Source organism: Stomoxys calcitrans, chromosome 3, assembly GCF_963082655.1.
Source record: "Stomoxys calcitrans chromosome 3, idStoCalc2.1, whole genome shotgun sequence".
Taxonomy (NCBI): Eukaryota; Metazoa; Arthropoda; class Insecta; order Diptera; family Muscidae; genus Stomoxys; species Stomoxys calcitrans.
Genome location: NC_081554.1, coordinates 115054685 through 115071678, shown reverse-complemented (window position 1 = coordinate 115071678; position 16994 = coordinate 115054685). Strand labels below are relative to the sequence as shown.

General features: G+C 41.0%; 1 protein-coding gene across 4 annotated transcripts in view; it reads right to left on the bottom strand.

Annotated features, from left to right (window-relative positions):
- LOC106081148 (ubiquitin carboxyl-terminal hydrolase CYLD) overlaps positions 1-16994 on the bottom strand; it is a 107851-nt gene that overhangs the window by 41883 nt on the left and 48974 nt on the right. For 3 of the 4 annotated variants that reach the window (XM_013242923.2, XM_059364517.1, XM_059364516.1), the window contains 2 exons: positions 11509-11776; positions 2817-3031 (listed from right to left, as the gene is read on the bottom strand). In XM_013242923.2, coding sequence (XP_013098377.1) covers positions 2817-3031; positions 11509-11776 — 483 coding nt within the window. The remainder of the gene's footprint in view (positions 1-2816; positions 3032-11508; positions 11777-16994) is intronic. The other variant, XM_013242924.2, reaches the window with a different exon arrangement.

The following is a 16994-nucleotide window of genomic DNA, read 5'->3' as shown; positions in this document are numbered from 1 at the left end:
ACACTATTAAAGCAATTAACACCTTGTTTGAAATGTTTTTTTTATACGTCGATACCATATTTAATCGGTCATATTTAGGTATATATTTTTCCTGTATATATATTTCAGTACTATGTAGTGGAAATCACGATTTATCGGTTATAATTATATGTGCGCATTAGATAGGACTGACACTAACTAACACACTGCTTTTATAAAATTCTTTTAGGTAAGCAAAATAAAGTGATTATTTTATACGAAGAGCCTACCCTCGTTACTTATGATCCAAATTTATTTATTTAAATTATATTACAGAAAGAATATTTCTCTGTTCTCTATTTATACAAATGAGACGCGTGACTGACTAACGAACTACTGACTGATCATCGCCCAGCCCAAACGGCTAAAGGTAGAAAATTTGGAACAAATGATGGCCCTGGGTCGGTGAGGTATAACAGGTGCATGGAGTGGGTACATTTCCGATCTTGGTCTAGCCTAAAGTCACTAAGGGAGTGTAGTAAAACTAAAGGTGTGGCAAGGTGCTGAGCGAACATAGACAGCAGTGGGTCCCAAGCGTCGTCATCGTCGCCTTCTGCGTCCTCGTCGTCGGACTTTTATGGGCCCAAGATCTCAAATTGGGAGACCGGTCGATATGGCATCGTCTTTTATGGGCCTAAAACTTTTAATCGAGAGATTAGTCAATATGGCAGCTATATCCAAATCTGGACCGATCTGGGCCATCATCAAGAAGGGCATCGAGAGGCCTGATATAACTCACTGTCACTCAGCGAAATCGGACAAAAAATGCACCTTTTATGAGCCCAGGACCTTAAATTGAGAGATCGGATTATATGGCGCATATATTGAAATCTGAACCGATCTGAACCAAATTGAAAAAAGATGTCGAAAGGCCTAACACAACTCACTGTCCCAAATTTCAGCGAAATCTGACAATAAATGCGCCTTTTATGGGTCAAAGACTTTATATGGCAGCTATATCCAAATCTGGAAGTATTTGGGCTAAACTGAAGAAGGATGTCGAGAGGCCTAACACATCTCACTGTCCCAAATTTCATCAAAATCGGACAATAAACGTGGCTTTTTATGGGGCTAAGACGTAGCCCATCTTCGAACTTGACTTGTATATGGACAAAACAAAAAGAATTTGTGCAAAGTTTCAGCTTAACATCTCTATTTTTAAAGACTGTAGCGTGATTTCAACAGACGGACGGACATGGGTCGATCGGTTTAGATTTTTACGGCGATCAAGAATATATATACCTTTTAGAATCGGAAATGGATATTTCGATGTGTTCCCATCGGAAAGACAAAATGATTATACCCCCATCGTTCGGTGGTGGATATAACGGGATGAAAATTGCGCCTTGTACAGGCGCTATGTATCAATTTTGCAAATAATTGAACTTTGCCGCTAGTATTATATTGTGTATTGTTGACCTTTTTTGATTATATTTTCGTGGATAGTTCGGCTTGAAGTCCGTCTGTTGACCTCAAGCCGAACTATCCACGATAGTGTGGATAGGAAATATATTATTCGAAATGCAGACAAAAAGAAAAATATCGATAGTCCCATTGATATTTTGCCAACTTTACTGGCCAACTTCAAAACCTCTGAGCGCTGGACGATTGGGTCGGCTTATGAGAATACACCAATCGCCGCTTCAGTCACCCCCCCTCAAATGTGCTAGTTACCGAGAGAAAATTCCGTGAACATCATTACACAGCAGCCGCTCGCTTTATACCAACCGGTCGAATACCCCAAGTGTGGCCCAATTTTCCGGTGCAGACAGTGGTACTCGCAGATGAGCGTGATGGGATTTATTGCACGCACCCCACTAACCACAGAATCAGAGAGCTGTATGTGGAAATAAACTGTATAGTCAACGAACATAAACGGAATTTGTGGCTGGACCATTTGGACCAATGTAACTTAGGTACCGGTTTAGGCAAGCTGTGGTCTACTGTTAAGGCACTCTCATACACCGGTAGACGGGACAAAAGGACTTCATTGCCTTTTGGCGCCGTAACCGTGGCAGATCCGAAGAGGTGCGCCAGGTTGTTCAACTATCAATTTGTTGCGCATCCCGAGAGTGACAGGGCTAGAAAGACATCCATTCGTGTTATCCGTGGTCTCCGAGCCTATGCACAGCTATCTCAATTAACCTTGGACGAAGTTACGAATGTCATCCGTGGCGCCAAATCATCCACGGCGTTGGGCCCCCGACGGAATCTCTACACTGATGCTGAAGAATCTGAATCTACCTGGAGTCGAATACATAACACCTGTCCTCAAGCTGTCTTTGAGCACTTATACTGCCCCATGTCTGGAAGATGGGCAGAGTGATCCCGCTACTGAAAACTGGAAAGGACCCGAGCAAGGGGGAGCCGTACAGACCGATCTCCCTTCTCTCACCATTGGCCAAGATGCATGAGGGGCTGCTCCTCCCGAGCCTCGTTGGTGAATTTCCATTCGCCGAGCATCAGTATAGATACCGAAGACTGCATAGCACAACAACTGCTTTGCATCCCATCAACGCACACATTTGCGGTGATGGCATGCAAACACATTTGACAGCTCTTACATATTCTCCCCTCATGCCACAGCAATTTGACGCAGTTCCTACCCATGCGTATTATTATACGTTAACCATTAACATTTTGCACAAAACGTTGATCAGAAATCGCAGTTAACTTCACGGTTTAAATTCAGTGAAGTCTGATTTTGACATAAAAGAACGCTATTTTGCAAACAAACTCGTACATGCGCTTGGATGAATTTTAATAATACTAATGCTAAATTATAGGCGATGACATACTTATGGGTGCGATTGCTCCTGGTACAACTGGACAGTCCATATGACCGAATGTTTGCTGTTCATCCTGTGTTCCATTCATTTGCTTTGTTTTGTAATTGTTGTTGGCAACACTCACATCATTTCCAATGGCACCTTCTTCTGCCAGGAAGCGTCTATCACAAGAACACTGGTCGGGAGTAACAAATAATCCACGACCAACAGGACATTTGAAAAGACTAAAAAGGAAACATATATTAAAAAAATGTTAAACCGTTTATTTTAAATTATCAACCTTATATTGGTATATTTAATTTATTCAATTTGTGCGTGGACATAAAACCTCTTTTTATATATCACTCATGTGCTTGAAGGCTGACATAACCCAAGTCAATAAGTTTTTAAATTCCCTTCCTTCTTTACATTGTTTTAATAATTTCATATTGATATCTTGCAAACTGAATATATTTTAAATATTTGTTATATTTTTTTAACGTAAACGCCAATTGAAACCTTAAGAATGCGTTTTCTGCAAAATATTTTTTTTATTTTTTTTTTTTTGAGTTATGTCACTTTTCAAAAACAGGGCATAAATATTTGCAAAATGCAAGCAAATTCGCCCTGCACAATCGATTAAGGCAAACTTCTCACATATCAATGAGTGCTGCCCAATTCAAGTTTTAGCTCAATGATAAGGGGCCTCCTTTTTATAGCCGCGTCTGAACGGCGTGCCGCAGTGCGACACATATTTGTGGAGAAGGTTGTACATTAGGTTGGGGCGATTAGTATCGAAGAAAAAAAATCTTAATGGGCGCCTCGCAATTCTGATTATTGAGATTGTATTGGCCAAAAAAGTCTACTAGTCCTAGACAATACATCTATAGTGAAAATCGACCTTTCAGATTTTGACTTGCAGTTTTTTCTCAGACTTTTCTCAAGTTTTTTGGACATTTTGGCCTATAACAACCAAACCATTGAGATTTTCGCTCCAATACAAAGACAAAAATTGTAGGCTAGGCAATAGTTAAGAACTCTCTAGTTGTTGTTGTTGTAGCAGTGTGTTGTACACTGAGGCGGCAGCCCTTGCCGATGAAAGACTTCACCGGGTCAATCCGATACGTACAACCGGCTGTCTTGGGATTGAGAACTCTCTAGTACATCGCAAAAGCATTGGAACGCTCCTTCAGGCAGTTTTGGTCTTGTGAAAGTGCTAATTTTTCGTGAAAATATTGATAAATTACCATTTTCATTTGTTCATGGCCCAAAATCACAAAAATGTTCTATTTCTTATTTTTATTTTTTTATTTTATTCTATTTATTTTATTTCTTGTTTTATATTTTTCTATTGTTTTCAGTTTATTTGACGCATTTTTGTTTTTTTTTTATGCGTATCTATATTTCTAATTAAGATATAAAACAGTAAGGAAAAGCAAAAGTCGGGCGGTGCCGACTGTATAATACCCTATATCCACCCTATAAGTACAAAGTGGGAGCTATATCTAATTCTGAACCAATTTTGATGGACCTCGGAGGATGTTTTCAGATGGGTTATAAAACAATCCGTATCAAATTTCGAGCAAATATGTTCAAACTGCAATAACTACGGTCGACAAATGGCAACATTATTGCAAATTACCCAAAATCTGACGAACATATATGTGGGAGCTATATCTAAATCTGAACAGATTTCGACCAAACTTAGATATTGTGGTAGTTATCGAGGAAAGCATTGTGCAAAATTTTGGCAAGATTGGCCTATAAATGCGCTTGCAGTGGCTCTAGGTGTAAAAATCGTTCAATATACATATATGGCAGCTATATCTGATTTCTATGAAATTCACCAGTAATATTGAGAGTCATAAAAAAATCTTCCTGCCAAATTTCGAGAGAATTAGATAACAAATGAGCACTTCATTGCAATATTTCTCAAAATCGGACGAACATATATATGGGGGCTATATCCTAATATGAACCGATCTTTTTCAATTTCAATATACTTCGCCAATACGCCAACAAAATTTATGTGCCAAATTTCAAGACGATCGCATAAAAATTGCGACCTATAGTTTGTACACAAATTAGCAAGGACAGACAGACGGACATAGCTAAATCGAATCAGAAAGTGATTCTGATTCGATCGGTATGCTTAACAATGGGTCTATCTCTCTTCCTTCTAGGTGTTACAAACAATTTCATTAATTATAGTAACCTGTGCAACAGTGGTGATGTAGGGTATACAAATATGGATAAACCAGTGGATTCTGATAATACAGAGAATATGGAGATGATAGACGCAGCCAGAATCATCAAATCTAGAACATATGCCTTCGCAAAACGTATCGGCATTCGGTGAAAATCAAGACACGATATTATACGAGCAAATCACGATTGTGAAATCGTTGACAACATGAACTAGCAAACGCAGCCGTTGTATTTTGATACCTGTAACTATGCTATCATCGTCATACAGTTCATGGTTCATACGACGCCTTTCTGTTCTCCATTAACGCAAACTAGTTCATATATTTTGCGAAGAATATTTCTCTTAAACACTCCAAGCACTGCCTCGTTTGCTTTCACAAGTATCCATGCCTCAGAACCATCTAACAAAACGGGTAGTATCAGTGTCTTGTATAGTGTAATCTTCGTCTGTCGAGAGTACCATCTGTTTGCCAGTATTATTCTTCGCTTATCTCAAAACTGGTGTTATTCTTTTCCGTTACGGCGGTGCCGAGGTAGATAAAGTTGCCTACTATCTCAACATACTCCATTTTCTTTATCTGATCGGTTGTACAGGGCGTTTTGAGAGATTATAACATCCATTTCGTTTTATCTTCATTTACTGCCCGACCCATTTTCACAGATTCTCTTTCGATTCTTTCAAAGGTTGCAGTTACAACTTCCGGTGACCGGCTTATGATATCGATGTCGTCGGCATAGGCGGGTAGCATTTGTTGTCTTTCGAGTAGTATCCCATATCTATTCACGTCTGCATCTCTCGTATAATCTTCTCCAGCAGGATATTAAAAAGATCACACGATAGGCTGTTTCCTTGTATGAAACCTCGTTTGGTATTAAATGGTTCGGAGAGATTCTTTTCTATTCTTACTGAGAAATGTGTATCAGCAAGTGTTATCCTGCAGAGTCTTATTAATTTTGCAGTGATGCCAAACTCAGACATCGCTTGAATAGGGTACGATATTCTCATTGACTTTAGGTTCTAATCTTTCACACAATACGCGAGACAGTATCTTATATGCGATGGGGAGGAGACTTATTGCTCTGCAGTTGGCACATTCCGTCTTGCCTCCTTTCTCGTGTGCGGGACAGAGTATTCTGAGGTTACAATCATCGGGCATGCGTTCTTCTAGTCAGATTATGCAGACAAGCTGATGTATACGCCTTATCAGCGTGTCGCCTCAGGTCTTAAACAGTTCAGCGGCTAACCCGTCAGCTCCTGCTGCCTTGTTGTTCGTCAGTCGGGTCACTGCTACTTGGACCTCATTCTGACTAGGGGGTAAACATTCTATACCATCATCAGGGATTGGTTCTGCGTATCCTCTTCGCCTTCTCCTTCTTTGTCTCTGCAGGAGACCGTTTGGTGTTATTGTGACGCCATTCCCGGTCCATCGCACATCCTGTAAGGTGGTAATAACTGCCTTATACTTCTCCAATACATACGCCAATGCGTATACTGCACCTTCTGTATAGAGTGCGGACATTCCAGGTGCAGATCAATGCAATCATGGTCCTTTTTTTTGCGTAGATCGTCAACGGGAGTACGGTTTTACTCTTATTTTGTCCAATATCCGACGCCCGCCTCCTGCCGCCCCTAACCAGGGAATAGACGCTGATGTTGGCCATTGGTTATTTGAAGGCGCCAATAACCCGCCTTGTCATCTCGAGTATCATTGGCACTCAGTATTTATTTCAGAGCCAGTTCCACCTGATCTTTGACTAAGGCTCTCATAATTTTGAAAATAAATATAGAAGTCTACAAAAAAATATATTTTTGGATAAAAAAAGGAACAAAAATTAACAAAAAATTGTGAACTTTCTACTTTTTTGATCTAATGGTTAACGCTGTTTGATTTGTTGTTGGACAAACAAAATGTGTCAAATAAATGTTTCTTATGACAATAAAAAATCAAGAATGTAAGAATTTGACACATTTTAGGCAGACATTATAAAACAATTTGGGTCAAATATTTGACTAATCTGAACGTAGCTTGAGTAATATGTTCAGAGAAATTGTAGCTCGAGATAATATCTACAACTTAACTTATGAAAAAAAGTCAAAATTTCCAATAGTTTACGAAATATGAGACCAAGAAAATTTGCAAATTTTCCAAAAAAAAAGTCGGAGAGAACACTGCAATTCAAAAACTGAAGGCTCGATTTTCGTCGTAGACGTATGGTCTAGTAAACTGTTTTGCGCATGTCCGCCTATGATAAGAGTATCATTGAGCTTAAAATTGATTCGAATAGCACTCATTGATATGTGAGAAGTTTGCCCCTGTTCCTTAATGGAATGTGCAAGCAAATGTGTATTTTGTTGTTACAGCCGACCCGAAACTTTGATTTCAGCTGTGAAAGAAGCTATCAATGCTGACGACGTTGATTGGCCGTCGCTTTCACTCTACTGGCACGGATATCATTCAAGGCACGCTAAGAAAGCTATCTAGATGGACGAGAGCCAATGGGCTTGACATAAACCCCAGAACGACAGAGCTAGTGTTGTTTACAAGAAGGTTGTACGCACCGGATTGACCCGATGGAACCCTCATCGGGTTCACAAGCGTCGTCGTCGTTAGACTATGTGACCCTCCCGACCTCTCCTGTGCCGCAATATACGCAACGGCAGCATCCCAGCCCAAATATTGCCAGGCCAGTGCCGGGAAATGTATCGTTTTTGCAGCCAAACTGCATCGGACTCCGTGGCAAGATCGAGAGATATATTGGTCGCAGCGATTCAGGAGACAAAGCTGACCAACATCTGCAGCTTGCACAGTTGTCACGGATACAATGTGCTACGTAAGGATCGCTCAAGGAATGAAGGTGGGAGATTGGCCTTCGTGATACACCATTCCGTGCAATATAGACCCATCTCGCCAGCGCCTGGCGCTAGTGACCCCCACATGGAGTGCATGGGGATAGCGGCAGGTCCGGTACTGCCGAGATAGAGCTATACAACTATAGAGCTCCCCTAGGTAACGACCAGCGTGGCATAACTTTGGCAGAGCAGATTAAAAGGTCCACGTTTTGCACGGTGAATGAGGATGCCCCCACTAGGATTACGAGGAGGTGCAGCAGCTCGCCAGACATTTCCATTGCATACCCTGATCTCCTGAGTGACGTATCCTAGCAAACCGTCATCTCTTTGGGGTCAGACCACCTCCCTACAATTCTCACCATTGACCCGACCACCCAACTTTATAACCTCTGAGCGCCGGACGTTTATCAATCAGAAGAAGGCCGATTGGGCTGGCTTCAGTCGCCGCTTCAGTGACCTACCATACCCTTTCGGATGTGCTAGTGGCCGAAAGGAAATTCCGAGACATCATTAACGCAGCAGCCGCTCGCTTTATACCAGCCGGTCGACTACCCCAAGAACGGCCCAACTTCCCGGTGCAGGCAGTGGTACTCGCAGACGCGCTTGATTGGATTCTTGGTATGGACCCCACTAACCCCAGAATCAGCGAGCTGTGTTTGGAAATAAACAGGGTGGTCAACGAACATAAGCGGAATTTGTGGCTGGAATACTTGGAGCAATGTAACTTAGGCACCGGTGTAGGCAAGCTGTGGTCTACTGTTAAGTCACTCTCGAACCCCGGTAGACGGGATGACAGTCACTTTTGGCGAAATAACCGTGACTGATCCGAAGAGATGCGCCAGGTTGTTCAACCGTCAATTTATTGTGCATCCGGAGAGTGACAGGGCAAGAAGGAGAACCATTCGCCGTATTCGTGGCCTCCGAGTCGATGAACAGCCATCACAATTTACCGTGGCCGAAATTACGAATGTCATCCGTGGCGGCCAATCATCTAAGGCGTTGGGCCCCGACGGAATCCCTATATTGGTGTTGAAGAATTTGGATTCACCCGGAGTTCAGTACCTTACTACTGTCCTCAACCTGTCTTTGAACACTCTTATAGTTCCCGATGTCTGGAAAATGGGCAGAGTGAACCCGCTACTGAAGCCTGGAAAGGACCCGAGTTTAGAGGAGTCGTGCAGACCGATCTCCCTTCACTCACCAGTGGCAAAGACGCTTGAGGCATTACTCCTCCCGAGCCTCGTAGGAGAATTTCTATTCGCCGAGCATCAACATGGATTTCGAAGACTGCACAGCACAACAACAGCTTTGCATGCCATCACCGCACACATTTGCCGTGGCTTCAATCAGCCCAGGCCATGTGATAGGACGGTCCTCGTGGCACTGGACCTATCGAAGGCATTCGACACGGTCAGCCATGCCTAATTATTTGAGGACATCGTCAACACGTCCCTCCCGCCAGGCCTGAAATGCTGGGTCGCGAATTATCTGTGTGGTCGCCAGTCATTTGTGGATAAGAAGTCGAAGCACCGTAGAGTGAAACAGGGAGTTCCCAAAGGTGGGGTGATATCTCCGGCACTGTTTAACCTCTACCTATCCTCCATTCCACCCATCCAGACGGCATAAAAATCGTATCATATGCGGACGATTGTACAATCATAGCACAAGGCCCCCCACCCATTGTTGACATCTGCGATAGGTTGAACGTCTGCCTCAACGAACTGCCACCAAATCTTCAGCCACATTGAGCTGACTGTGATGGTCGATGGAGAAATGATTCTGACCATCAAGTGTCCCAAAATACTTAACGTCACATTTTACAGCTTTTACACATTCTCACCACATGCCACAGCAATTTGGGATAAAGTCAAAAGTAGAAACAAGGTCCTCAAGTCACTTGCTGGCAGCACTTAAGGTGCAGACAAAAAAATCTTGTTGACCACGTACAAAGCAATTGGCCGGTCTGCGGTAAGTTAAACAGCTCCAGTGTGGTCTCGTCAACTTTGTGAAACGCAGTGGAATAATATTCAGATCTGTCAGAATGCCGCTCTCCGAACTGCGACGCGCTGTCTCCTCAGTTTTCATGTGGACCACCTTCATCAGGAGACAAAGATCCTACCAGTGCGAAAACATAACTACATGCTGTCTAAGCAATACCTTTTGGGCTGTTATCGTAGAGACCATCTTGTGGATAGATATCCACCGCCCAGAAGCCTTAAGGTAGATTTACACGATCTAGAGCGTGAGGTTAAACGCTACAAGAGAGAACCTCTAGATCAAGCGGCATATCAAGCAGGTCTAGACAACATTCATGCAGACACGGTAGAAGATGCGGTAAATGGCTACCGAGAGAATGTAGTCCTTGGGGAACGACCGCCTCCTATTGCACCTGAAGAAATTGATCTCCCCCTGGCTCAATCACGTTCCGGAAGATGCAGCCGTTTCAACTCCTACATAGCAAGGATTGATGACGACGTGCAAGATGTATGTCCCGATTTTAACCAGGGACCGCACGATACACGTCACCTGTTTAACAGACCGCAGAGTTCCTGCGTCTTGACACTCAACAGAATCAAGCAGACGAAAGATAGAGCACAATAAGCTGCTTCAACAACAACAACAACAACAACAACAAGGAGGATATATGGTGAGTTCAGGACCTAAACACCCGGGCGTTATTCTTGACAAGAAATCGAATTGGAGAAGAAACGGGGACTGAATGCGTTGTACTCATGTCACACATCGATAGATATGAGTTGGGGACTTAATTCAAGTACGGTGTACTGGATGTTCCCTGCGTGGTTTGCCCGATCTTCACCTATGGGTTGCTGTGCTCTTGAGAAGTCTGCTCTCAGAATGAGGGAGTCTGGAACAGGCGCTCGTTAGATTTCGGGCATTCGTTTATTTTGCAAAAGACAACCGAGTCAAAAGCGGTGGCCCTCTCAGACTGTCACAATTTATGTGGACAGTCATGCGGCGCTGAAGGCGCTGTCTAGGACGAGATGGACGGACAATGGACTAGAGGTTAACCAGTGAAATAGTTGGCAACTGCGGTTGCCAGGTGGGTGTCCTTTAACCTAACGTAATTTTTTTTCTCTTTTGAGCAACATTTGAGTGTGCGTACAGAAAATGTTCTGCTGATAATAAATAACATCACTGCCTGTTGATTGTATTTTGCTGCTGCAGAAAATTTTGGTAAAAATATTTGCTTTTTCGAAAATTTTGATTTTGGTTGACAATGCTTATACTTTTCCACAAATAACAAATTTGCCCATGAATACTCCATTAAGGAAGAGTGACAAACTTCTCACATACTTATAAATGAGTGCTGTGCGATTCAAGTTTAAGCTCAACGATAAGCAGCCTGCTTGTTATACAGCGTGCCGCAATGCGACACCTCTTTTGGAGAAAAGTTTGTAAAGGGCAAAATATCTCACAAATGTCGCCAGCATTAGGTGGGGATAACCGCCGCTGAATTTTTTATGATGTTCTCGCCAGGCGTTCAGCGTCATTGGCGGACATGCTAACCTATTCGCTTCGTTGGCCTCCCTCTTATACTTCTTCGCGAAACCGAAACGGAAAATTCTAAATTCAAAGTTGTCGGACTTATTATTAACAATTATCAATTTTCTACAAAAGTTTCTTATAATCAGTGTAACTTACGAAATTCCATTGAAGCCGCCGTCCGTTGTTATAAGTTGCTTATTGATATAGTCTTCTTCTAACTCCACGCCAACCATAACTGGATGCGATCCAGGCGGTACACCAATCCAGCGTATGACACCATACAAATGACTATCGGATTCCGGATCATTCACTTCTACCATGGAACCAACGCCCAGACCAGTATCTTCGAGTTCCTGCATAGGCGATTCTGTAAAATCCGCATCCAACACTGCGGGCAATAGGGTATTAGTTGCATCGTAGGCATCTGTAGCAATCATATCATCACTTGGGGTATTAGCGTATAATGGTTGATTTTCGATATTATCATAGTTTTCATAAAAATTCTTGGAAGAACAACTACTGTCTCGAGCTGCCTTTTGGTGGGGCTCTAAAGAAGTTGAATGCATTGGACAACACAGAGGGAAAAACAATATAGATGAGTATGGGACTTATGTTTAGTGGTTTACAAAGCAAAAATGAAATTCTGCCACACATGTACGTATGTCGACATGCACATTTATGTGCCTGTGTGTATACGAGTATGTTTATGCGGGCAAATGACTATGATACTTAAATATGTGTGCATGAATAACCTGACATGTATGAACCATATTCAATGGGACTTCCGATCGGAGATATGGTGAAGAACTCTAAAACAGTCAATGGTATGTTGTGATACAATGATGCCTCACTGGGAGTAGCAGTCGATGTACGTCCTAATTCCATTGCTTCAACGCAGGCTATCTATTTCCTTAGGCCTGTTTACAAAAAAAATGTTTAATACACACATACATATATAACGATATGTATATGTATGTATAGTATGCGGTCAATTAGGGACAGGTTCAACAAAATCGAAAACACACAGAATAGATAATACGTCAAGACCGGTCAATTGTAGTCTAAACAAATAACTAAAATTCTAAATGTCATGTTAAAGGGAAAAGGTATATAAATAAACACTGTGGATGCGTAGATCTCACGAGAGAGTCGCATTGTTGATGAGAATGTTCTATCTGAATGAAAAATAATCGGTTCTGTTCGCATTGTGCTCTACTCTCTTCTCATATGAAGCAATTCCACGCGAAAGTTGCTAGAAAAAAGGTTTAAAAAAAAAGTTTTATTTCAAACAACATATCTTCGCACAGTGGTCTAGAATCGAAATTCATTAAACCAGACTGTAAACATTTTTTCTTTAGCTTTGTTTGATTGCAAATTTGAGCAGTAACGAAAGGCAAAAGTCGGGAGATTTCGAGAGATTCGGTTAACAACTGACCACTTTATTGCAATATTTCTCAAAATCGGACGAACATATATATGGCAGCTATATCTAAAGCGACATTTCAACAGATTTCATGCAAACTCCTCAGTTACTGTGGTAGCTATCGAGGAAAGCGTTGTACAACATTTTGGCAAGATTGGTCAATAAATGCGCTTGCTGGAAAATCGGGCGATATGTATATGAGAGCTATATCTATATCTGATCCGATTTCTATGAAATTCACAAGTAATGTCGAGAATCAAGACGACGCAAATCGGACGAACATACATATGGAAGCAATATCTAAATCTGAACCGATTACGACCAAACTTTATGGATATTGTCGAAGTCGTCGAGGAAAGCGTTGTACAGTGGCTCTAGAAGTTAAAATCGGGCGATATATATGTATAGGAGAGCTATATCTAAATTTGAACCGATTTTTATGAAATTCATCAGTAATGTCAAGAGAAAATCCTTTCTGCCATATTTCGCGAGAATCGGTTGACAAGTGACAATTTTATTGCATTATTACTGCAAATCGGACGAAGACATATGCAAATTGCCAATTTTTCCCATGAACATTCCACTAAGGAACAGGGGCAAACTTCTCACATATCAATGAGTGCAGTCCGAACGGCTTGGCGCGGTGCGACACCTCTTTGCAGCGAAGTTTTACATGGCATAGGGGAAAACCAAAGCAGAACATTTTTTTATGGTCTCGCTAGGTTTCGAACACAGGCGTTGACCGTCATAGGCGGACACGCTAACCTCTGCGCTAGGGTGGCCTCCAAAGATATATGTAAGCTATATCTAAATCTAAACCGATTTTTTTTCAATTTCAATAGGCTTCGTCTTTAGGCCCAAAAACATGCCTGTACCAAATTTGAAGACAATCGGATGAAAATTGCGACCTGTAGTTTGTACACAAATTAACATGGACAGACAGACGCACATAGCTAAATCGAATCAGAAAGTGATTCTGAGTCGATCGGTATACTTATCAATAGGCCCATCTCTCTTCTTTTTGGATGCTACAAACAAACTCACTAAGTTATAATGCTCTGTACCACAGACCGAATGAATTTTCAATTTCAGTTGCTAAAACTCGACATTTCTCAACAATCGTCTTCGTGAGGCAGCTCTGTCGTTTGCAAAAAAAAAAACGGTGACATATCAAGGAAATTATAAATTTTTCGTTTCTTGCTTTAAGCCTGCTGCTTACTCTAAAAGACTGACGGATTGACGGTGTTGCAATCTTCCAACTGATAGCTCTATCGTGCAGCTTGTCATTTTTGAGGTTATACGTACTCAAAAAGTTTTGACATATGAGCGCTATTTGTGTTGTTTACAGTAACTTAAAAGATTCATTTCGCCCAAAAATGGAATTAAATAGTGAACATTTTCGTGCGATTATTTGTTACAACTTTAATTCAATTTTTGACGATGAAGCTCCATCAAGGACCAGTGTTTATCGATGGTATGGTGAATTCAACCGAGGTCGTTGTTCACTTCAAGACGAATTTCGTAAAGGTCGTCCAAAATCAGTGGTTGTTCCAAAAACCATTGATGCTGTTCGTCAGCTGATATTGCAAGATCGGCACACACAGAGAAAATATATGGTTGCCGTAACCATATTTGGGCAGCAATAAATATATTGAAAGTATATTGTCACTTTTTATCATATAATATGAAATATTCTACAATAAATTTGGTCAATCTGCAGTGCTAATTAACAAAATAATATTGTCAAATTTACCCATAGCATTTTAATTTTTTTACAATGTGTTGTCAATTTTCGTTTGTTAAAATTTGATCACGTTACTGTTGAAATTATTGGAAATATTTTTTTTAATTTATCGGTGGTTGAGGAGATTTGAACTATTGACATCACTTTCTTAATGAGGAAATAACGCAATAAGCATTACTGCACACCAATAAGTTTGACGATTAAATTTAATTAAAAAAGTGAAGAAAACCCTTTTTAATTTTTTTTATAAGAAATACATATTTTTTTATGACGAAATTTCTAAAAATGAATTTCTAAAAAATTTAAAAATTGGCCGGCTGCGGAATTTGAACCTAGGTTTGCAAAAAAGTAAGTAAAACCGAGATTTTTAACCACAAAACTAAAAATAGTATTATCAATATTACAATAATAATAGTATAGCAATTTTTTCGTTAAAAATAATATTTAAAATCTTTACTACACTTTGAAACAAAAAAAAATTAAATGTGGCAAACGACAACTGTACCATCTTGTTAAATTTTTACCATATTCTGAAATTTCGTTGATTGTTGTTGTTTTATATGGTCAAAAATTGATTTCTACGATACAAATTGCAATACATATTACCATGAACATTTTGCGACAGCAATAATATGCTAAAAACTGACCGTATAAAATCATATCTTTTCTCCGCGTGCATGTGACCTATCGCGAGATTGACACAACCTTAGGAATTAGTGGGACCAGCATACATTCAATATTGCATGGACATTTGACCATCAAAAAAAAGGTTCGCGTTGAATGCCACACAATTTGTTAATCGCTCAAAAAAAGGCTCTTGTCGATTGGTCGAAAGAAACGCTCCAAAAATACAACCGCGGTGCTTCGAAACAGGTCTATGACATCGTGGCAGGTGATGAATAGTGGATTTACGTGTATGATCCCGAAAGTAAACAGCAGTCCACTGTATGAGTGTTTCAAGATGAGCCAGACCCAACAAGAGTTGCTTGCGCACGAAGCACTTCCAGGCAAATGATCGCCTGTTTTTTTTCGGAAAAACTGTACATGTCGCAATCGTACCATTAGAACAACGCCGAACAGTCAATTCTGAGTGGTAAGCAACCATTTATTTGCCAGTGGTAAACAACCATTTGTTGCCAGAGGTAAACAAACATTTGTTTCCTGTTGTCTTGGCATAGGCGGAGCGATGAGGTCCACGCCCACTAGGGTACTTGAGACTATCCGAGATATACATACAGATTAGGAGACTTAAGGAGATGAGAGAACCATTATGCCTAATTTCGGTCAAATCTAATAAAAATTGCGCCCTCTAGACACTTGGGAAGTAAAATCGGGAGTCCAGATTATACGGGAGTAGGTGTTAGGAGAAATTATGCAAAATTTCACCCAAATCGGATAAGAATTGTGCCCTCTAATGTCTCAAGAAGTACAATCGGGAGATCGGTTTATATAGGGGCTATAAACGGTTATGGACCGATTGAGACTATGCAAATTCAAATTTCCATTAGGGAACAGGGGCAAACATCTCACATATCAATGTGTGCAGTCCGATTTAAGTTTAAGGGCAATGATAAGGGACCTCCTTTTTGTAGCCAAGCCGGACGGCGTGTTGCAGTGCAGTTTGAGAAGTTTTTACATGGCATAATATCTCACAAATGTCGCCAGCATTAGGAGCATTGAGACTTTACTTTATAAAATGTCATAGAAGAAACTGGTGTGTAAAGGATGATTTTAAGCTTTTATCTATTTGGCAATCCTGATTTAAACAGCTCACGCAAGTTTCGTGTTTTATTTCACTGTCAAACATATTCAGTTTAATTATGAATCGTCTTACTAACGAACAACGCTTGCAAATTATAGATTTTTTATCTAAATGCGTGCTCTATTGAGAATGTTCATCGCGCGTTTCTTCCACTTTACGACGAAGCTCATTTTTGGCTCACTGGGAACATATATAAGCAGAATTGTTGATTTTGGAGGGAATCATTGCAAGAGCTAGCAATGCGTCCAGAAAAAGTCAAAGTTTGGTGCGGTTTATGGGCTGGTGGCATCATTGGACCGTACTTCTTCAAAGATGATGTGAATCGTAACGTAACTGTGAATGGTGAGCGCTCCCGTGAGATGATATCCAACTTTATTTTGCCTAAAATGCAAAAGCTGAACTTGCCTGGCATGTGGTTTCAAAAAGACGGTGCCACATGCCACACAGCACGCGTAACAATGGACTTATTGAGAGGCGAGTTCGGTGAACCTTTTATTGCACCTTCGGGACCGGTCAATTGGCGTCCTAGATCGTGCGATTTGACGCCTTTAGACTATTTTTTATCGGGCTATGTTAAAGCTCATGTCCATACAGACAAGCCCGCCTCAATTGACGCATTGGAAGACAACATTGAGGCATATATATGTGAGATACTGGCCGAAATGTTGGAAAGAGTATGCCAAATTTGGACTAAGCGGATGGATTCAAATAAA